The 22,827-nt window shown below is 41.7% G+C and overlaps 1 protein-coding gene across 1 annotated transcript in view; it reads right to left on the bottom strand.

The window, feature by feature from the left end:
• sik2b (salt-inducible kinase 2b) overlaps positions 1–22,827 on the bottom strand; it is a 43,379-nt gene that overhangs the window by 18,113 nt on the left and 2,439 nt on the right. Inside the window, exons 2-4 of the mRNA XM_072392459.1 lie at positions 21,459–21,575; positions 15,938–16,001; positions 5,840–6,001 (exon numbers count right to left, since the gene is read on the bottom strand). Of these exons, the coding sequence (XP_072248560.1) occupies positions 5,840–6,001; positions 15,938–16,001; positions 21,459–21,575 (343 nt within the window). The remainder of the gene's footprint in view (positions 1–5,839; positions 6,002–15,937; positions 16,002–21,458; positions 21,576–22,827) is intronic.

Genomic DNA, 22,827 nt, shown 5'->3' on the forward strand with positions numbered 1-22,827 from the left:
GGAATCTGCCCTTAACTCTCCACCCCCGCCCTTTTTTCCATAACTCGAAATAGTTATATAAAGAGAAAGAGAAATGTATTGCAAAACAATTAAATAACAGATAAAAAAGAAATCTGGCTTACATAATGGGGCTGGAGGGGATGTGGATTCGTACACACACACAAACACGCGATGAGTAGTGTGAGAGTCTCCGAAACAAAATGATTAACAAATTCCTCTTTCTTTGTGTGTTTCCTCATTATGAGCCTTTACAATGAAGCTAACAGAACCTACAACACACTGTAAATGGAAGACAAACACTAGAAAACTACATCTCCCATCTCCCAGTGTGTAGAGCTGCTCACAGCAACTTTTAATCAATCAAAAAATAGGTAAGAAAAAACATCTGTGACCAATTGCACGTCAGCAAAATACCTTTTGCAGGTTTAGTCGTTTCGCTTGTTCCCTCAAACTAACATCAAGCAAATAAACCTCCAGGTTAAGACCACTTTATGCCTCACTGAAGCCTCAAACACATTTCCACGGTAAAATTCTGTTGTTGGTCGAGTCATTAAGTTAAAGATGTTTTATCTCTGGACAGACATGATATATGCTTTTAACCCAGTGACAACAAATGCTGGTTTGTTGTCACATCCCCCTTCTCTCCCAATGTGTGGGCATTTAGAGATCCACTCACCCCGTCTACTCTCTGCTCTTAAATAAAGGCGAAGCTAAACCTAAAGCAAAGTGGATTACGGCAATGAATAATCCGAACTGCAATCAGTTTCTTTCTTGGAAAAGATGTAGAAGATTCTCGTTTAAATACACGTAGGAATCCGATTTGAGAGATTAGCAAATTGTAGACTGAATAAAAGGGGGATGGCAGATGTGAGGCCAGACAGTCAAACGGTCTAATTACTGAAATGCAGGTAGCAGCAGGTATGGCTGAAATGAAGTGGAAGTGGAAGCAGCGTGATATAGTGGGTTTATTACAGTGATGTTTACTGTCTGATGCTGCTGCGAAGGTGAGATGTGGGATGCAGGCAGAGCTGAGTGGAGCGGCACAGTTGGTTTATCGTCAGAGGCTGTGACCCATTTCATGGAGCTGAATACTGAGCAGACTGGTTGACGTCAAACACTCCAGCACGCTGCAGGCTACTAACAGCAGTCACAGCTCCACAGGAAGGGCGGGGAGGCAGGGGGATGCGGGTGTCGAGCACAACTGCATTAGCATAATATCAGACATGTTTCACTTGAATACAATTCACCTAAAATTCTCTCTGTATGTGTGTGTGTGTGTGTGTGTGTGTGTGTGTGTGTGTGTCAGTGATGTCTTGCAGCTGTTAAAGGATGAAATCCTGCATTACCAAATTTGATAGATCTGTAAATATAGTTATGACTGCAGCACCGTCCTCACATTCTTTAACCAAGCAAAGAACTCTTCCTCCTCATCCTTCTCCTCACATCTTTCAGGATGCTTCAGCCACTTTCAGGCTCACGTACAGTAACAGCAAGATGTGACGCAACATGGAGTTGAATTAATATGCATCAAAACACAAATTTTCACCACAAAACACACACAGGCATTGTGCTAATGTTAGGAAACTTCAGTAACACGTTGAAGAATCAAGAACCGTTGCAGGTTTTAACCGATGCAACTACAAAGCTTTTGGGATAAAAATTGAAAGCTGTAATTGTCATCAGCCACGAAAAAAGCTATAAACACAGTTTCCTTTGTTTTCACAGGTGAATTAGACATGTTGAGCTGTTGGTGCACAACTCAACACACAAAAACCCTTCATATATCATTGTCTCCACCAGGTGCTCATTAAGAAAACATTAGCACTGAATATTATTTACTCAAGTAAGGAAAGCTTGAACCCAATTAGCACCCAATTACCCAGGTGGAAACACCAAGAAATGTTCACACACAATGTGGGAAAATCCTCTCCGGCTCCTTGTTAAAGAGACTCTAGGCACAGCACTATTGAACACTTCATCCAAATAGCAGTTGTGTATGTGTTGTGGTCTTTCATTTTTCTGGGCTCTCTGTTTGGTTGCCGTTGCATTTAATAATCTGCATTCAAAATAGCATTGGATGTACAAGAAGAAAGGAGGGAGGAGAAAAAGAGGGGAGAAGGAAGAAGATAAAAAAAAAAAAAGAAGACGAGACCCAGAACAGGAATGGGATGCTGTCTTGACTTTTCAATCAAGTCTAATCATCTTTTCCATTTTTATTTCCAATTCATAAACATTTGCTGTGTCATTTATTCTGTTGATCATGTGAAGAGAGTTTTTAATGGGAGGGGGGGATCACAAGCTGCTCACACACAGCTGATCACCACTGTGTTTGTGTTGTATGTGCTTTGGAGGGCTTTTTGTCGGTGTCCTAATGCAAAAAAAAATATTTTGGTTTTGGGAAAGACGGCGTGATTCTTGAGTGGAAAGTTTGGAGTCGAGTCTGTCGTCGTGGATCTGTGACGAGAGTTTTGGGAAACGGACGCGCAATTTCAAGGAGTGCGCTTTAACGGCAGAGAAAGAAATGGAGTAAATGTACAGAGAGCTTTCTTGAGAACGAATGAAAAAAAGCTACCACTGTTACCATTATCGCAGAATCAAAAGTGTGAGCAAAGAGACAAAGCAGAATTTGTTTTGTAAACCTGCGTTGCACAATGGCTGTAGTGTCCACATTATTCAATGTGTATCACCTCGAGGGTTTGGCGCACTTCCAGCAACGTTGTTACGCGTATAGTTTTAACCTTTAGAGAAGGTAACGAGGCCGCGAATAGTTGGTGATCTGAGGCACAGTATGACACTGGGATTTTTAGCTATTTTTTTCCTTAACAAAGGCAACCACAACCAGAAACGCACGTTCACTTTCCCGTGAAGCAGCAAAGGGAGCCTCGTCTCTTTCTCTGCTCCAGCAACTCACTCTTGTTGTTATTCCCCTTCCTCTGTTTCCATCCCCTTCAATCTGTCAACTCGACCCTAAAGGGGCTGTTTGAAGTAAAAACATTAAGGGCGCTCCCCGCTGCTACTGTTGCGCTCTCCTCTGCAGCACCAGGAGTATGACCTTTCTTTGACTGACCATCAGTAAAGCTTCATACAGGCTGACCAGAGGTGGCCTTTAGAAAACTGGCACTGCAGGAAAAACCTAGAAGCACTGACATAAAGTATTCGCACAAGAATGGAAACAACTGGTTAAAAAAAATAAATAAATAACTGGAAATCCTGAAAATCAACCATTTCCAATAATAAATCATGCAAAAATATAAAAAGAAAGAAATTAAGTTAACAAACGAGAGGATTTATGATTGCTTTTATCTGCTCCTCTGGATGTGGACCAAGTAGACAATTTCCTGGAACTCATCTTGGGGCTGACGGCTCCAGGATGACCTCATCAACTAGCATGTGGTCATCTGAAAGTATAACTCAGCATTGTCCGTACCAGTAAAACTAAATTCACTAAAATGACCTGCATTGCTTCTTTGTTGCCCATTCTGCAGATGTGAGTGATAAGAAAAAAGTAATGGTTTCAAAAATAAGATTTAAAATGACAAAAGACAACTTCTCTGCTCCTGGCCCAAAAAAAGAAATCATTTTAAGAATACAGATTTATAGTAGGCATCCAGGCAGAATAAAACAGAGAGCTGTGTAATAAAGCAGAGTTTGTTACTCATCGAGAAGAAACAGTTCACACTAAATGTTAGTTTTCAAGCCTCTGAGGTTGCAGAGCCCTCTCTGCATATGCTTGCTTACGTTGACTTCCTGAATCTAACCCTAACCAGTCTAACCTAATCTCACTGTCCGTCACTTTTTGTATTCATTTCTTTTATAAGTTACTTCTTTTTTGCTTCCTTTGCCTCCAACAACAACAGGGGCCTTTTCACGCAAGATAATTCCATCATTTCTCTGCTTGCTCGACCTTCTTCCCCGTATTCCAGGGACACCTCATGCCCATAAGTGAATTAGAAGCAAGGCTTACGGGGAGCCAGCCTAAACACTGATGGGTGTTGTTGTCCTGAAGCCGCTGCATTGCACATTCAACATTTATTCTAGAATGATAAGCTGAAGCAAGAATCTTGTGTAATGACACCAACAGAAATATAATACAGACCGAGCCTGTTGAGAAGCAGAAGCAAGGTTTTTACAGAAGAAAATCTACTCTCATGGCTTTCATTGTTGAGTTTCTACCATGTCTTCAAGGTGAATTTCTCTCACATTTGTAATAAAATCTTACATTTGGACATCGCTGTCCTGAGGCCTTCCAGTGTGTTAAAGCATCCCTGGTATTTTTAACAACATATCTGCTGTTCCCCGGGGCTCGTGAAAAACCTATGACCATCGAACCCTTTTAGGTTGGACAAATACTCTGAAGATGACTTTATCATTGAAGTGAGCACAAGTAGCAGATTTAGGTACATTTTAGCTCAGCTAAAGCGGAAAACTTAACCTTTCTATTACCATAACTGAATGCAGAGCTGACCTCAGCGCAGGAATGTGAACAATTAAAGAGTGGAATGAGTTATTGTGATGCATGTCACAAATCTTACACGACAACTTCTCAGAGACTTCCTGTACCATTTGCAAACTAGTCAGAGCATGTTATGAGTAGAAGAGAAGCACAGATTGTACCTTTCTGCTGCTCGGTGAGATCTTTGCTAATCACAAGCCAGGTAATGTTCTGTTCGTTGTTTTCCTGCTTCAAATCCAATCTGCTGCGTGGACAATTGGCTGTGAGTCAGACAGGTTTGTGAAAATTACTGCTAGGGTAATGACATCTTCGGGTTTGTCATATTGGACCCTTCTGAGAAGCAGTGTCGAGACACGATGTTGCTAAAAATGCTCATTTCTCAATTGGTTTTCCTATAACTCTATAAGTCTTTTGTCTTCATCTGGTTTTACCTCTTTTTAATGATCAAAAGTCACAGAAGACATGACATGTATGAAAGGGTAACCGAGAGCTCGCAGGAAATCATGAAAAGTCTGTTGATTTCCCGCTTTTTGCAACATTTATCAGGCAATGACAGAACTCAGCTGTTTGAAGTTGATTAAGCGAGGTCTTTTAAGGGCAAGACCCATTTTGTCTAAGGCCCACATTCATACTCACGATGTCTGCTATGCTTTCATATTTTTAGCTGTCTTCATTTAATCAGCTCACCTCTGATGGACTCCAGGATCGGCTCTGTAAAAGGCCTGAGATGAACCTCAGCACACAGCTGCACAGCTGCAGCCCTGCCACCCTGCTATGCATGCTCCTTATCTTTCTTCCTCCATCTTTCTATCCATCACTCTTTCTCCAAAGCAGCCAAGGCATTTTATCACCTCTTCTCCCCCTCCATTAAACCCATACTTGTCACTACCACTACCCCGAACTCCCCCTCCACCACACGGGGACATTCTCACTTGCCAACTCTAAATGCTTGTTGTTTAACAGTCACACTTTGATGCTCGTACAACACTCCGCCAGCTTGGCCTCACATCTCTGCCCTTGGGTGTGTTCCTCACACTTAGCACTTCCCCCACAAAATTAAAGCCAGAGGGGGTCGGATTGTTGAGCTTCTCTGACCATCAGTTTTGGAACGGTAGTAGCACAGGCCTCTGAATTCTTGCTGAGAATCTAAGATGTCTGTCGTAGCATCTTCCAGCCAGCAGCCGTCTCACAAGCAACCTCTGACCACTTTTCAACACTGTGCAAATGCCCCAGGCAGGTAGTTAAGACATTTTTGAGCTACACCAGCACTGAGCTCATGGCATGCAGTAGATCAAAACATCCATGCAGTCTTCCTGCTTTTCTCATCCCAGTGTGAGTTATGGACCACCCCCCACCCCACCCCACCCCGCTATGTGTTTATAGTACCTGCAATCTTGATGTTCATATGCCCGTCGAGCAGCAGATTCTCTGCCTTTAGGTCTCTGTGGACGATGTTTCGGTTGTGACAGTACTCGACTGCAGACAGAATCTGCCAGAACTTCCTCCTGGCCTCGAGCTCGCTGAGACGGCCGTGCTTCGCCAGATAGTCTGCAGCCAGAGAGAGAGAGAGAGAGAGACATTGGAAAGAGTGACATGTAACGTTAGAACCACACTAAGGTTATATTTTATGTCGATTACATAACATAAGGCCTCAACAGGCCTTTAACGCACAGTGTAAGGTATCACTCCGCAGTTAAAAAGAATGCATTTAAGCACATTTTTTTTGTGTGTGTGTGTGTGCGTTGGTGGTTGCGCTGAAAGGATAATTTACTTTTGATGAGGTGCAGGCCTGCTGCCAATGGTAGTTTACAGCTGCTCTACATTACAGCATGCTTTGTAAACGGATTCACTGCAAGATGTCTGTTGTAATTTTTTATTTTATTTTTTTTACAAAAAAAACCCCTCCCGTTTCAACCCTGTGTAGCATGTTTGAGTAGGCAGAAGCTGACGTTGGATAATGTTCTGTGTAGTCATAGGAGAATAAGTATTCGTGCAAACTGGACGTCTGCTACAGCACATACTGTCCCCATTAGCACAAGCTGGATTTAGCGTCTGAATCGGAGGGGGTGGGGGTTGGTTTGATAATTATGACGAGTGCAGCGGTGTAGGACAGCATGACACACACAAACACACACACACACAAACACAATTGGGATAAATCAAGAGATTGATGCATGAGTCTGCATTCTTGTCCAATGATCCAATGAGAAAAAAAAAATCTAATTTTTATGTTTTTCCAAAGCTGTAAGACAGAATGAATTTGCAGTTGCAAGAAAAATACACAAAACCTCAATTATGTCCCTGAGGGGGGGGCACAGACATACATTTTATCATTTTGTTTTTCCAAACATCCAGATCATTGACCTTTCTCTCAGAGTCTGTTCGCGGGCCGCCCTCGCACTGTTCTTTTTTTTTTTTCTTTTTCTTTCCCAACAAATGTGGACCAACAGACTCTTTCACAGGAAGCATGATTTTCTGCAGCCCTATGATCTTTGAAAAGCGTGGTGTTTTTTTTTGCTGTCGGCAGGGTTCCTCTTCACACTTCACTGTCTAGATAGCTTGCTAACTCTTCAATTCACACTCAGTGGCAAACAAGAGAGGACACTCTGTATTGGCTTTCCTTCCAGTTGGCATGGACACCGACCACTGACCAAACCTGAAAACTATGCATAACAACCACAACAAATGGAGTAACAACACAACGGAGAAAGAATTTAATCACCTGACGACCCGCGTTATTTTATTACAGCTTTGTCTGCATGAACCACAGTAGCACGAACTGATGGAAATGCCTTTAGTCTTTATCTTTTTGCACAAGTTAAAGATTGCAGTCGTTTCCATGAAGCGCAAATGCGCTTACATAAAGGATAAGATTACTGGTGAAATTCTGAAAACAGACCTCTGTTAAGATCCAAAGGGAAATAAAAAAAAATCACACTGATCCACTTTCACAGGTCAGTAACATCAAAAACATTGTGCAATCAACTAAACACGGGATATTTAAAGCAGAGCAACATTTGTCCTGGTGCTTCGTGTCGTAAACGCCTCCTCAGTTCAGGGTTGATCAAAGGGGCATTTACGTGTCGGGACAATGACTTGACAATAAAAAATGCTTCAACGTCCAAAGCCGTGCTCCAACATCATTTATTAACACCATGGTTGATAAATAACTAACATCTGACAGAGTGAGAAAACCTGATTAGATAGTACTTGGGGAATTCCATCGAAGAGGCCCTCTTAGTGACCAGAGCAGCTTTCAAGCAACACTGCTAATCAAAAAACACACTGTGGAGGGGAATGTGTCAAGAAGGTCCAAGTATGCACCTGTGACAAGAGCAAGACTCTAAAGCAGTAATCGCTCTAGGATCAAACCACTCCTTCTTTGGTCTGCTTCCATCAGCTAAGGCATCAGCATAGCTCAGCTCAGGCAGGCGTCAGGGGGCCAGCTGAAAAAGCTAAAAGCTACAAGTACATAACTCAGCCCCATTTTCAGGCCAAATCTGGACGCAGCACACTCTTAGGCAATCTTTGCACAACAGAGTTCATGATTTCTTTTAGTCATTTGTATTGAAGACTCTTTAACTTATCAATCCCATTATTTCTGTTGGTCCAAATTCCCTGTTTGGTTGATTTATTGACAGTTCTGAAAAGGAAGCTGCTTGATTGTTTTTAACACTGCATAAACTAACCTGCTCAACACCACGGTTAGCTTTGTTCTGTATGAACAAGTGGCAGCATTGTATTGATACCGTGGTCCTCGAACAACAGGCCATTACTGTTGGTACAATCAAAACTGAACTGCCTTACACACACAATGCAGCGTGTTACCCCAGCTGAACAATGAGTAATCCACTGATACAATGTCAGTGAGGGTAAAGACCTCAGCACAGTACGGTGGGCAGCTACATTCTGGGAAAGGGAACAGAACAAGTATGAATCATAGGGGTATTAGAGAACGGCTCAACAACCACTGTGTTCCACTTCTGCTGAGTGCTGGTTGAGGAGCTAAGTCTCTTAACAGCTGCTCAGGTTTGGACAGGACAAACATCATGGGTACAAACTGGCTTGTTGGATAGGGTTCTGGCCTGACTTCAGAAAGCACTGTACCGAAGGCATGAGTCGATGTGTGTGTGTGTTAAGGGCAAGGGACAAACACATCGAGACTATCACACACTGTTTCCACATGAGTAACTGATACCCAAACCACTTAAAAGCAGCAGCCTCATTAAAGTCACATCTATATGCATGTTGATAGATGTTGGTGCTGATATAATAGTGGCACCCTGAGGGGTCAGTGAGGACTGGAGCCAGCTGGAGCGGAGCGCTGCCCTTTCATTAAACGTAAAACCAACCGAAGATCAGCTGCAACAACTACATGTGACAGCTAAAGTCTCTTCTGTTTCACTGAACACTTGCGCGAAACACAGTCCACTCCCATCAAAATGAAAATAAAATAACTGTTTGTCTAAAAAATATGCTTACTACTACTATGCTACTATGCTGGTTTTTGCCTTCTGAATACACACAAATCAGTTCACTTCATCAGTTTGTGTTTTGATAGAAGTCTTCCTTCTTGTCAGTTACAGTTGATTACATTTTGATTCTGTATTTGTTAGTCAGATAAAACCAGATAAGTCATACTATTCTCTGGGAAATTATGATGATATTCTTCACAATTTCTTAATTTTTTAAGAAGATCAATTAATCTATGAATGTAATGTTAACTTTAATAGAAGAGAGAAATAACTTCAAATGCAAAAAGTCGGAACACTGTGTAAAATTGTAAAAAAAATCATTTGCAAATCTCACCAGTCAATACATTGTTCACAACAGAGCATAGAAAACCTATCAAATGTTTAAAGTGGCCTATTTGACTACTAAATTTGATGGCAGAAATGTGTCTCAAAAAGAAAGCAACGAAAGGCTGGAAAAGCAGTTGTAACAGATCAGATTAGCTGGCATCAGGTCAAAAACTTGACTAGGTATAAAAAGAGCACCCTAAAGAGGCAGATTCTCTCAGAAGTAAAGCTCCGTTCCGTTATCTGGAAAGCAGTGTAGCAAAAGAGAACTAAAAAAAAGAGTTGCATGCATCTGGAAACCTGCAACTCTGGAAAGGCACCAGCAATGCTACACATATACAGGTTTTAGTGCGACATATGCTCCCTGCCAGTTAAGCACTTTTTAAGAGAAGGCCTTGCGTGTTTCAGCAAGACAACGCTGAACTGTACACTGAATCTATGACAACAGCGTGGCTTCTTAGTAAAAGAGTGTGGGTGCTGGGCTGAAACTGAACACATTCGGTTCATCGTGAAATATAAAATACGACAAAGAAGACCCAGGACTGTTGAGCAGCTTGAATCTTACATCAGACAAGACTGGGACAATATTCCTCTCCTCAGGTCCCAGATGTTTACAGAGAAATAGATGAGGATACGATGGTAATGGAAGATGTTCACATTTAATATGAGCTCATATTTTATTATGAGAAAGTAAAATGTCTCACGTCAACGTTTGACCATTTCCATCTTTTTTTCTTTTTTTGTGAGTAAAGCATCAGTTTACGAGATACGCTAATCACTGCGTTGTGTTTTATTTACAGCTTACAAAGTGTCCCGACTTTTTTAGAATTGGGGTTGTACGCACCAGACACCATTTCCAGATGTCTTCAGTGACTGAATATGAAAGCAAGAAAAAAAAACATGAGCTGCCATGCAAAATTCAGCCTGAAAACAAATATCTGCATCACTTACCCCTCTGAGGGTAAGCATAAGCTTTATATTAGAATTAGATTAGAAAGGTTGCACTGAGGCAGAAGTGGGATGCTGTGACTTGGTACGATTAGTTGTAAAATGTAGGTGGTTCTCAGGTCTGCCAGCTACCAGCCTAACCGTAAAACACAGGTGTGAGAACGTTAAACATACATTTCAGTTCAGTGTAGTTCTGTTTATGGGCATTTCTACGTATCATCTACTTAGTAGAGGGACTACAGGGGCGCTGATAGCAGCTTCAGTTCTGTTAGACGCCTGACCAGCTGCAGGAGGGACTACTTTGGAGACGGTATCTGAATCAAACTGCAACTATCATTTTCGTTTGGAACATGATACAAGGCAAGAAAATTCCAGATCTCTGCTCAATATCATAAGTAAACGAAGACTGAATCAGTCTCTCGCATATTGCGACGTATATTTCCTGGAGGTGTTGAGTCATTTTCTTAAGAAAGAAAGACACTGAAGCCTTCTCGTACCAAGAAATAGATGCTATGCTGCACTCCTCCCCTCAAATTTTCCCCTGAAGTCTTAAAAGTCAAAGCTGTCACACCCCGATAGCCGCAAGATGTGCAGAAAACGGACTTAGGATTATAAAGACTGGTGCCTGGAGAAATAGAAACTGACATCCTACTGCATGTAAATAAGAAAGCGTGTCAAAAATAGCATGGGTGCTTCTTTGAAGACAACACCGTCTCATTCCCTTCTCAGCAGTAAGGGATGTTCATGAGTGATCGTACTCACTTACACTCCCCTCCTTCAGCAGTGCTTTCTTAAATATGCATGCCCTACATTTCCCCAACACCTCCCAAATTCAAAAGGATGTCCCCTGCTCGCGCCTCTGTTTCATTCCGTCTCCTCTCCCCTCCTGCCTCTGCAACTGCACTTTATTTGTGGCTGACCCAATTTCCAGGTTTGATCCATCCTGCGGTGTTGTGGCAGACTGCGGAGCGATAGACTGACAGACACCATCATTGTCTCCGCTGTGCCCATTACTCTGCCCACCCATCCTTTCGCAGCAACGAACCCATCACTCTCTGCCTCCTCCCTCTAAACTCAGATCAGCGTCTTTGTCTTTGCGGCCGCAGACACACACACACACACACACACACACACACACACACACGCTGCCCCCTCCCGATACTCCCCAACTCCTTAAAAACTGTTTGATCTGAAGAGAAAATTGCTTTCACCGATTTGCTGCAACTCCGTGGGCTGCTAAGCATTCACAGCACTATCATAGATCACACCTTCCACTCTTCCTAACCTATGGCCAGGAGCAGACCTGAGAAATTCATCATGTCGGAAAGCGGAGGCAGCTCTCTTGAGGGTGAAAGTGGAGGAAGAGAGACGCGCTCTGATGTGGAAGCTTAATCGCTTGGCGGCATGCATCACGACTAAATGAGTCGATCCACCTCCAGAAAGCTTATTTGGAAATCAGGGATGATTGTTCAATTCTGTGAAATTGAATACTGTTAACACTAGTCTAGTGCTGGGTCGGAGTCGGAGTGGCTTAGACAAAGCTGCGATTGCTGCAGCTGATGTTGACATATAAACGTCTTACATAACTACGTTACATTGTGCAATCAGGGCAGAGGGGTCTGAGGAATAAGGACACGAGTGTTTTATAATATCCAGAGATGATCCATGAGGACCCTCATAGACACCGACCATTCGTTATTTAAAGGAATGTATGACGTGTTGGGGAAAAATGCAACCCCGCTCTGAGTGGGATCACAAGACTGATAGCACTCTCAGGTTTGATAAGGAAATATAAAGTGAAATTCAAGTGAAAATGGAGAACGTATATCACATTGTCTATGTGTGCGAACACAAATGGCAGAAAACTCTTTCTTTCTGTGAAAATAGAATAGAGATGTTCTTGTAAGAGTTTGAGAGGATTAGAATCTTCTTGTCTCTATAACGCTTGGCCAGTTTAATAAAAAGCTAAAGAACCGTAGCATGTGCTTTTGCAGTGAAGTCCCTTCATCTATCACTGCACTTTTTTTTTTTTCCTCATTTCATGTTTTCTCGAGGCAGTTTCCCAGCTTTCTCTAGGTCACAGGAGCAGCAGTTGCTGAGTCAACATCACAAGTGGAACACTGGTCTCTGAATTCTACAGACGCACAAACAAAATGCACACACTCACACGACGGACACAGCCTGAGTAATCCTCTCAGCTCCTCTGTCTGGAAGTGGGTTGACAGCAAACATTCTCAGACGGTCTCATAGGTGAGGCTACTAATCTATGAACTATTTATACGTCGCCTACATCAGACAGGTCGACGCTTGTGTTCAGAAATAGTCACATTTTTGGGAAGATTTGGGTCAAAATTGATATTATTTAAGTTGCCAAGTGAGTAAAGCAGAACCTCACTTCCCAAAGGATAAAGTTACAGATGACTCACTTTATTTTCTGTATTTCGAAGTAACAAATTCATCTAAAAACGGGATCAAAGCAAAGTTTAGCAGCTTTGCAAACCTTTTATTCAAACCCAAATTTTTGAGGAGGATGTAGGATGCAGGCTTTTTCTTTTGATGACCCCTCCATGAAGGCTTGTGCATGTGAGCACAGAGCAGAACAAACCACCACAGCCCCAGACTCTGCTAATCTTCCTGGAGGTCTTCTGCACTCAGACATGGATACTGGCCTGCCTGTCGAGCAATTTCTACCTGCAGTTCCCTCAGAGAGCTTCCTGTTCCTCCAGACCTCTAACTGACCTCCACTGTTCCTGATACATTACACACGGAGGGAAGAGCCCAATGAAACCTTTCTGCTAACTTTTTACAGCTTTACTCTCTCCTGCTTTGTGGGCTTCAATTATTTGCTCTTAAATTTGAGTGACGATAGGTTTTAGTTGAGTGCTACAAATGTGTATGTAGAAGCCTATATGGGTGCTGCTTATTAAGACATGTTTTAAGTTGTGTTGAAATGTGCATTTCCTTCTCTTTCTTTTTCATATGAAAAAAAGCCTCTTTCAACCTAACTATGCATGATGCCCTTTTTCTTCTTTCTAAAATCGTATTAAAAAAAAAAAATGCTAAAAGTTTTTTTTTTTTCTCTCTTCCAGTCTTGTCTAAGCTCTACAAAGCTCTTCGCGTGTGTTTCTGATTCACCTTCTCTTTCTCCATCTACAATTACACACCGATGAAGACGTGGGAGGCGTCGTGCGCTTCGGTGCCACCGTGACACGTGGCTGCACCGCAGAATCGAACCAGATGAGCGATGGCAGCTCCAACATTTTGAGAAGAACACCATCTTTTGCTTGCGTACATGTTGGCACGTTCAGAGCTGGTGAGAAACTTCTTTGGGCTCACGTCCAGTGAAGTGGATTGAAGATTGTAGTCTGTACACATTGTACTAACGGTGACTGTGCTGTGGATGTGCGGCAGTGATAGAGCGCATGCGGTGCTATGGTAAGCCGAGATATGAGCTTGTTATCTCCATGTATTCTCTGTTCTGACTTGTCTGTCCTCGCATGTATCAGTGTATTTATTTGCGCTGCAGACTAAAACAGTGCATATAATTTCTTCTAAAACATATAAATAACTCAAATGTTGTGGTCTGAAGGGTCACTGACTGGACTGACTGTCCATTTGGAAACTTGGTCTCTGCGTGGTTTCAACAGCAACTTCCTTATTGGGCATTTTCGTCTCTCAGAAACGTGTCTCTGTGAAATGGTTGGAAATGATCATTACACAAAGAGAGATCTACTTGTTCCAAAGCTGAAAGTTGGGAGGCATTTGCTTACATTTTTTCCCAATGTGTGATCTGCTTACGTCATTTGCAAAATGGAGCCAAAGCTGCCTGAGTGTGTGTATGATAAATATGCAGTTCTGTTCAAAAGAAAGTAGAAGCTTTCAGCTCTATGGTTTTACATATAACAGGCAACCTAACAGAAACGAGACAAACACCACTTCAGATGAACAGACACATGACATTTTAACACCGTGTCATTATTCACTTAACAAGAACTAAACCAAAATGTTCTGTGTGCCTTGTAGAACTCCTTTAGCAGGAAAAACTTTTCATTTCTGTAGGAAGTATTTAATTCTCTCACATTGTTGAGGAGAAATGTTGGGCCCTTCTTCTTTTCATCGTTGCTTCAGTATCATTTAAGTTTAACATGGACATTAATTCATACACGCCTCTCTTAAGGCCCCACCACAGCATTTCAATCAGGTTGAGGTCTGGACTTTGACTGGACCTTTGCAGCATTTGATTCTTCACCTTTTTCAGATAATCTGTTTTGCTGATTTGCTGCTGTGTTTTAGGATTACCTCAAGTTTGACTCTAAAATACTTTGGTATACAGGAGAGTTCATGGTTGACTGCAAGGTGCCCGGGTGTTCTGGGTGCACAGCAAGCCCAAGTGACCACCCCTTCCATCACGGTGCTCAGCAGTTAGGACGAGGTGTTTGAGCGGATACTCCGTTTGGTTTTCTCCAAACGTGCTGCTGTGCATTAGGACCAAACATCTCCACTTGGACACTGTTCCAGAAGTCTTGTGGTTGGTTCATGTCCCTTTTAAAGAACACCTGCTGCCGATCAGTTAATTAGGTGCATTTGATTAGCAGCACCTGGCTGCTTTGAACCTCTTCTATTGAACCCCACACAATTAGTTTGGCTTTTTTCTTTTTTTAAATGGCACAATGTAATATGTCATGTGTTTATCTATTAGAAAGGACCTGATATTTATCTTTGTAATGCCCAGGCGCATAAAACTGTGGAATTAAGTGAAAGCGTACTTTTTTTTTTTTTTTTTTTATGACTGCATTGTTTGGTTATGTAACATCTATTTGAGCTTCACATGTGATCCTGCTGGTTTACCTGAATGCGAAGAAGTCATGTTCATGACGTTTTCTTTCAGAATACCAAACCGATGCATGTTTGGAAATCAAGAATAACTTGTTGAGACTGCATACAGATTCAGCCTGTTCACTGTTGTGTACCTTCACTCATACTCTACATGATTCAGTCATGAGAAGAGCCCAAAATGCCATATACATTCTTCTGTCTCACCTTATCAAATTATGAGAATCTTTTCTTTCTCGGCTGCTCAATTGGAAAGGAAGGCTAACTGTGTAAGTTTGGTCTCCCTTGTGACATGTCTCACTCCTGTTATCCAATGCAAAGTTGTTTGTATAGTGCAAATAAAGTTAAACTAAACAAAACTTTTAGCCTTCCTTGTGGACAAAGGCTTTGCAGACAAAATCCAGGTGAACTTTAGTGTCATGTTAACCAACTAGTGGACTGATATTGCCACTTGGCAGCACAGAGAAAGTAATCTAGATATCATGAACAGTGAGGAACATTTATTCAGTAAACCTGCCAGGTGTGACTCTGCAGCACAAACGGTAATAATAAAGCAACCTTTCCTCTTTGGAGGCTGCCCCTCCGCAGCCTTTATGGCTCATCAGTGATGTGATTTTAAACGACAAGACAACAACGTCAGCACATTCAGAGCAAAAAATGACAAGGGTTACGGCAGGACATTGTTCTCAGATTTCCATCCATCACATGACCTTTGAGATTGGGGCTGAGAGAACTGTAAGAGCAGCGCAAACTCAAAAAGACTTTCTTGTTTGCCAAAAAGCTTTCTAACGCAAGGGGACAGATCTTTTATTGCTTTAAACTGATACAGGAAGGCGGTGAATGAGCTGGGTGGGACAAAAACAATGGGGGTCAGACTGATCTTGTACTAGAAAAGATCACTCACCAAAGATCTCCCCATTCTTGGCATACTCCGTGACTAAGTAGAGCATGTTCTTCGTCTCCATCACCTGAGAGAAGGAGAGGACGAAGGAACAAAGGGGGCAAAGGAAGAGGGAGAAAAGAGGGGGACAATTAATAAACAAAGAAGAACATTTTTCCAACAGCAGTATCACAAGATAATCCAAACAGTCTCCTACAACAAGAGAGAATTAGAGGAGGGGCAAAAGAAATCCATAAAAATAGATACAGAAGAGCAAAATGTGACACAATCAACCACAGAGTGGGCTCGGGTTTTAAAGTGCAGTGTGTTGAATCCACAAAATCCCAAGCTAAACAAAATGCATGAATGGACCAGGGTCTAAATACGGCACCCATGTAAGAGAATGGAGGTGGACGGCTGGTGTTGCGGAGTGTTATCTGAATGGTACTTAAAACCTTTCAGTGCTGACACGGTGCTGCGTTGTGTAGGAGGAGGAGAACCGATTTAGAAGCAGAAACACTCAGGAGATGAACAGAATTAAACGCAGAGGGGAGAATCAGATGGGAGAGGGGAGGATGAATCAGACACAGTGAGCCAGACAATCACACTAGAGATCCCACGCTCTTTGTTTGCGATCAGTTTTCCATCTGTTACACTGACCGATTCATGGATTGAGGAAATGGAACCAGTCGGTCTGGGCTGTGCAGCAAACATATTTTGTCCTCTCCGGTTATACCACTCGATTGATTAATAAAGCATGCGTAGCGATTTGCTGTTCAGAGCCAAAAACAGCAACTAATCTGGAAAATGAAGCCTTTGCACCACAGTCTATTTGAATCATGGCGGCAGGACCGGCACAGGTGTAACTCATAGTATTAATGATGGTTCAGTTTCGTTTTGGCGTGCCAGCAAAGCAGCACGAAGAGAAACGGGGCCCTGGCACTGGCACGCATGGATGGAATGCAGCCGTTATTAATGTTATTACTTCCACCTGTGCTTGACATTGTAATATCATCACTGCCAGACAGGTTCATCTTGATCTTACAGCTCGTAATTTTCCATCTTTTCCCATTCCAGCTGCGATGGAGAAACGCAGAACATGATGACTCTCTTCCTGTGCTGTCTCCCATAAATCTCCTACCCGAGTATCACATTCTCCTTTACCGATATACAACTCCGAGGAGTTATAGGTGGTCATTTCCCCTCCCTAAAGTAGTGCTGGAAGATTTAAATATCAGTTTATTCATTCCCTGGTACTTTAGTCATCTGTTTATGAAAGACAACACACATTAGCGGACGTCAGTGTGGCGCCCTTGTCTGTATCTTGGCAGTTTTTAGAGGACGCTCATATTTTACGGACACCCCGCTCCGACAGTGGAAGCACAAGATATTGTGGACAGAACAAAAAAATGTTTCAAAACGCAACGTTGCTTGGATTTGTAAAGAAAAATGAAAGCCTTTTCCACTAGAAACCGTCATGAAATAATAAAACAAGCAAGAAGTAAGCAAATGATGTCATGTAATAAACTGGATTGCAAAGCAGAAGTCACTTGTTTGTACTCCGATACCAAGAAATGCAAACTGCTGTCTGTGTTTGAAGCTTTGTGGCGTCTGACCATTTTAACATTCATTTGGAACTTCCCCTGTTTGAATACACAACCGCGAGCAAGAGCAGCTGTACTTCCTGTGGTTAATCACATGCTTGATATGTGTGTAATATTTTTGCACCAGCGCTTCAGATGAATAATTGATCATCTCTACTGTAATTCTTTTAATGGGCTCAACACTTGATATTGACTGAGGTGTAGGAGATTCTGACTTCAGGTCACAATCCATTCAATGTCCTTAATGTATTCAAGGTTTTCTTGAAACATGGTCGATATGCGAACGAAATTCTCGGGTTTTTTTGGCATCCCACTGTCTAATACTGAGAGGGAGAAAAAAAAAAACGCTGCTGTCATTTTCAAACCTTTGAACTTTCAGAAAGACTCACAGCAGAAAAAAAGTGAAAGCAGAGAGCTGAACAGCTGTCAGTGAAGTGAAAAAGAACAATCGTGGCAGACTCGGGGGTCAGCGACGAGGTCACCCAAAGCTTGTAAAGAAAAACAAGAGTGGGGTCAACAATTAATTTGCGTGTCTTCATTAGCCTGAGCCACCCTCTGGGTCACAAGGTCAAGCCCAGTGCATGAGACGGGGAAAAGGGACAAAGTAATTGACCGGAGCTGATTGGATGGATGGACCTGTTGAAAATAATGATACACACACCAAAATAGCCCGAAAACAAAGCTGGAACAGTGCCACACAGTTGTGTAATGCTAATGAACGCTCATTTACATTCCCTAAACAAAGCAACAGGATCAAAAGCTTTTATATAACACAGTTATTGGTGGCGAGGCTGCTTTGTGACAAACTGCAGCACGTCGCAGTAGCTACGGTCAGTCAAACAGATTTTACCTTAATCACTTATACCAATAAAGACCAGAGCAAATCAATTCAGAATATAAACTTTTAGGAGTCTTGTAACTTCCTTTTCTACACCCAGACATACAGCTATACCAAAAGATGCCAAAGCAGAACAACAAACATATGTGGGTTTCCTTTCTTTTGCATGCCTCACTCGACTGATAGAGCCGCCGTTTTCTTTTCTTCTTCCACACTTGAAGTCCTGCCACACTTTTACAAATGACACCAGAATGATTTGAAGTTTGCAATTTGGAAAAAAAACTGGCACGACGTAATATGTGTTATTGGACTAGAGAAAGGGACAGACCATTTAAAACGTCTTGGACAACACTCCTTTGCACAAGTCATAATGGAAAAAGGTGTTGTTGATAAAAATCAATCAGATATGTTCCATTCATTTCCCAGTAAGCCATGGTATGTTCCCAGTATGATAGTGAATCAAAACACAGTCACAGGAGCTGGAAACTGAAACAGCTTAAAGGAATTTTACCATCATTCATTTCTTTCGTGACGCATGTGCTCGGTTGTTACTTAACGTCAGCATTTCTAACAAGGACAGTCTGTAGGAAAGAAAAAGGACCCTAAACTACTCTGAAAAGTGTGTCCAATGCATTCAAAATCTGTAAGAAACCAGTAAAATACTTAGAACGTATCAGTTTGGTGCCTACAGAGGCAAAGATGAGCTTCTTCGTTATGCCTTCGTAGTTACAGATTATTTCCGCTTCATACTCAGGAAAGTATTAAGAAACTAACATGATCCAAAAACATTAATTATAACAGCTCAAGGAGTCCTTTTTCGTGAACTCAAACCATCAACGGTTCAACTTTGCTTTATTTTCACGAGCTTTCATATTTTCATCAGAAAAACTGCAACATCGTGCTTGATCTACAGCAGTAGCACAGACATTAAAAATAAAACCATCGTATCCATCTGTGTAATGTACATTAGATAATACTACTACACCAGAATATCATTAAAAACTCAAGATGATATCTTCTAGTTGACTGCCTTTGATCTTTTCCAGCTAAATCATTGTCCAACTAAACATTCACTTTGCACCCACGTTGGCATAAATACTCATTCAAGGTCTGACAAAGTCAGAGAAAATGATGCTCAAGCAATCGAGTGGAAGGTTAATAAAAAGGATTTCTAAGTGGTTGTGAAACAGATTAATATCAGATTCTAAATACAGGTGAGATCTGATATTCCAGAAGATTGAATTGGATCATTTTTACCTCGTAATGATATCCCCACAGGTCACGCAGACAACAGTGCAGAGAGTCGGTCAGTCATTAACTATGCTGTCACATCTTTGACTATACAGCAGTGGTAGGCTCTGTTCGGTAGCAGTTGTTTGCTAATGCATTAGAAAATGACATGGATTGTTCCTGAGCTTCGTCGCCATTCGGCTTAAGTACCTGAAAAGAAAATCAACAGGAAGCAGTGGGAATTCTGCTCCACAAAACTGATCTGTGCACACTATCTGCTCCCCCCCCTGCACAGATGGCACATTGGGCCTTCACTGCAATGCGTGTTACACATTACATCCTGACCCCTGCTCTCTGATGACGGACCACAAGCAGGCTTCTATAAGACAGACTTTGACTTTCTCAAGATAATGTCCACGTTTATGAAAGGCACCGAGTTGTGATTATCTTAAGTATGACTCATTTTTGCAATAAACTCTGGTTTAGTAAATATTAAAACATGGCTGTTTGTTGTCTGATCAAACTGCTTTACATCTCATCATTCAAGTACCTTTTAATCCAGACAGCGAAATTAAGCCTTAAAGAGGCTCATGTTTCTAAAACTTGAAGCTTCATCCTGCTCCTATTGCAGTGGTTCTTGTGCGTGTTCATAGCCATAAACTCAAGTGGCGTGTATTGCTGGGACTGTTTCTAAAGTTGTTAAATGTGTTAAAACGGACAACAAAAGAATTGGCTGTGGAACTTTTAAATTTGCCGACAACAGAAACATCAAAAAGGACCTCAGAATAGCGCCTTTGGTTGAACGAAATCTGCTGTGATGCCCACAACGCTGCATATTTCTAACATATCTGGAGAAAACTCTTTCTAATCACTCACTTAACAACAATGCAGCAGTTGGCAAATCCTGATCTTTTCTGTCCCCTTTTCTTGCCTCTTCTTGCCACAAGTTAGGAGTTGCCACTGGCTGTTACCACGGAAACATGGTTGGGTGAGATAACCCCCGAGGTAAGGTCGCTCGATTATGGTACAAAACATCATCAAGATTACTTTTGCTAAATACCTTGTTAAACAGGAGTACACCTCGACCTGGGAAACTTGCATTTACTAAACGTTTCGATTTTACAAGCATGTTCATTGAACAGTTGATTTCCTTGAACTTTAAGAATTGCTTGAATAAAAACCAGAGTAGAGAAAAGAGGGACATTTGAAAAAACTATCTGTCCCTCTAAAGCATGCACCCAAAAAAAAAAAAAGAAAGACCATCTGAAATCCAGACACCAAAGGAGACAGAACTGCTCATTCGGGAAACTGTTAATGATCCACCGTGAGTTACTTCCCGTTAGATATACAGTATCTAGAGGGCCAAAGTCTTTCTTTCCATCATCTTGGTTAGACTTGAACTAAATATGCCACACCCTGGTAGGTAACACAACGTGAAACGGAACGTTCATTGCAAAATGGAAAATACAGCGTCAGTCTTTACCCGAGGACAACGTGGCCACGTTTTCAGGCTTGAAATAAGCCTCAATTTTCATTTAGATCAATCAAATTTGTATTCATGACCTCACCAATGAACAAATCTTCTCAAGAAACTTTTACATGAAGAAACCTAACAGTTCCTGTGAAACTGTTTGCCCCATATCAGACCGATAGGAAGATACAAATAGGGCTGGACCACATGGCCTGAGCTGATTGCAATATCTATCAGGGGAGCAAAAGATGATATATATATGACTATAAATGACAAAAAAAAGAGAGAGAGAGGGGCAGCATCTCCAAAAATATATATATATATTTTTTTAACACAACTTGCAGGAAAAGTAGACAAAGGAAGTCCAACAGCAGATAAGAGGCCCTAAAGCTAGAGACTCACCTGGTAGAGCTTGATGATGTGGGGGTGGTCCAGCATCTTCATGATCTGAACCTCCCTGTAGATCTTCTCCAGGTTGACAGCATCCAGCTGAGTCTTGTCAATGATCTTAATGGCCACCTGCAGAAAGATCAAGCATCGGTTATACGAGAGTTAATTGTTTGTTTCTCGATAGCAAACATTAGAGGATCTGTTAGGTCTCGTAAGACTCGAAAGACACAATCAAACACCTCCCCACACTCGTACCAGCACAAAGGGTAGAGGGTAATTTAATAGAAAAGGGAGAAAGTGTGCTGCTTTTCAGCTTTTTCTCAGAAATGAGAAAAAAATGTTTCTGAGAGATGGGATTAATTCAATACGATTGAAAAAAATATATAAAATCACTTCACATCTGAAGGCACGTCCATTTCCCTCTCACACCCACCCACCCACACACACAAAGACGTGCAAACTGCACGCTGGAAAAAAGTAAACATTTCAGGTTTTCATGAAAAATGTCCGGTGGGTAACAAGGCAAGACGAACAACTCTCCTTCAGACCGTCTCATAAACAAAAATTCACCAGCGTAATCTGAAGTGTTCCAGGCATCTGTGAGCCAAGCTAGGGAGGTAAACAACAGGAAACCCCAGTTCTCAGCAGTCGCACCACTGTTTCATGAAGCTGAATCAGTCAAATGAAGTGTGTTGGTGCCACTTGAGATGAAATGGTAAATTATTCATGAGAAAAACAAAGGAACTTCCGTTTTACTTTTTGTGCCAAAATAGTCATTTATGATTTTAAACCGATCATTCTTATGGATAAAATAAGCTTTTTGAATCTGGCAACTGGGACGTAAATACACAATAAACAGCAACTCGCATCTAGATGCAGCCTTAGGTGAGAAGATACAGTAAATTTGAGCTAAAGAGGTTTTTTTTTCATATTCCATGATGCTGCACGGCAATTTGAATGACTAATGAAGCTTATCACAGTGACATTAGTTATTTTATCCTCAAACTGACTATTACAGTGCACTGCCACCTGATGCAACTCTGTGTTGCAATTCACATATGAGCCCGTGTTTGTTTCTGTACCTTACTTATCGTCTAATAGCAGCGATATCACTGGGGTAAGTGAGAGAACTGCATTTCTCATTGTGTGATCACTTAAGTGTGAACATGGCTTTATGTTTCCTCTTAATCTCTCAGTGAAGCCTGTCACCTATTTTAAGCTGCCCTTAGCAAATTTGTAGTTGGCGCTTACAGACGAGCAGTCATGGGTGTTTTAATAGGTTTAACACTCCATTATTATCTCCCTCGCCACAGCACAGACAGATATGCAATGTGGGATTAAATCCTATAAAGAAATCTAAATCTTATAATGACACTCCAGT

The sequence above is a fragment of the Leuresthes tenuis genome, unplaced genomic scaffold (assembly GCF_036924035.1).
Source record: "Leuresthes tenuis unplaced genomic scaffold, fLeuTen1.0.hap1 SCAF_9, whole genome shotgun sequence".
Taxonomy (NCBI): Eukaryota; Metazoa; Chordata; class Actinopteri; order Atheriniformes; family Atherinopsidae; genus Leuresthes; species Leuresthes tenuis.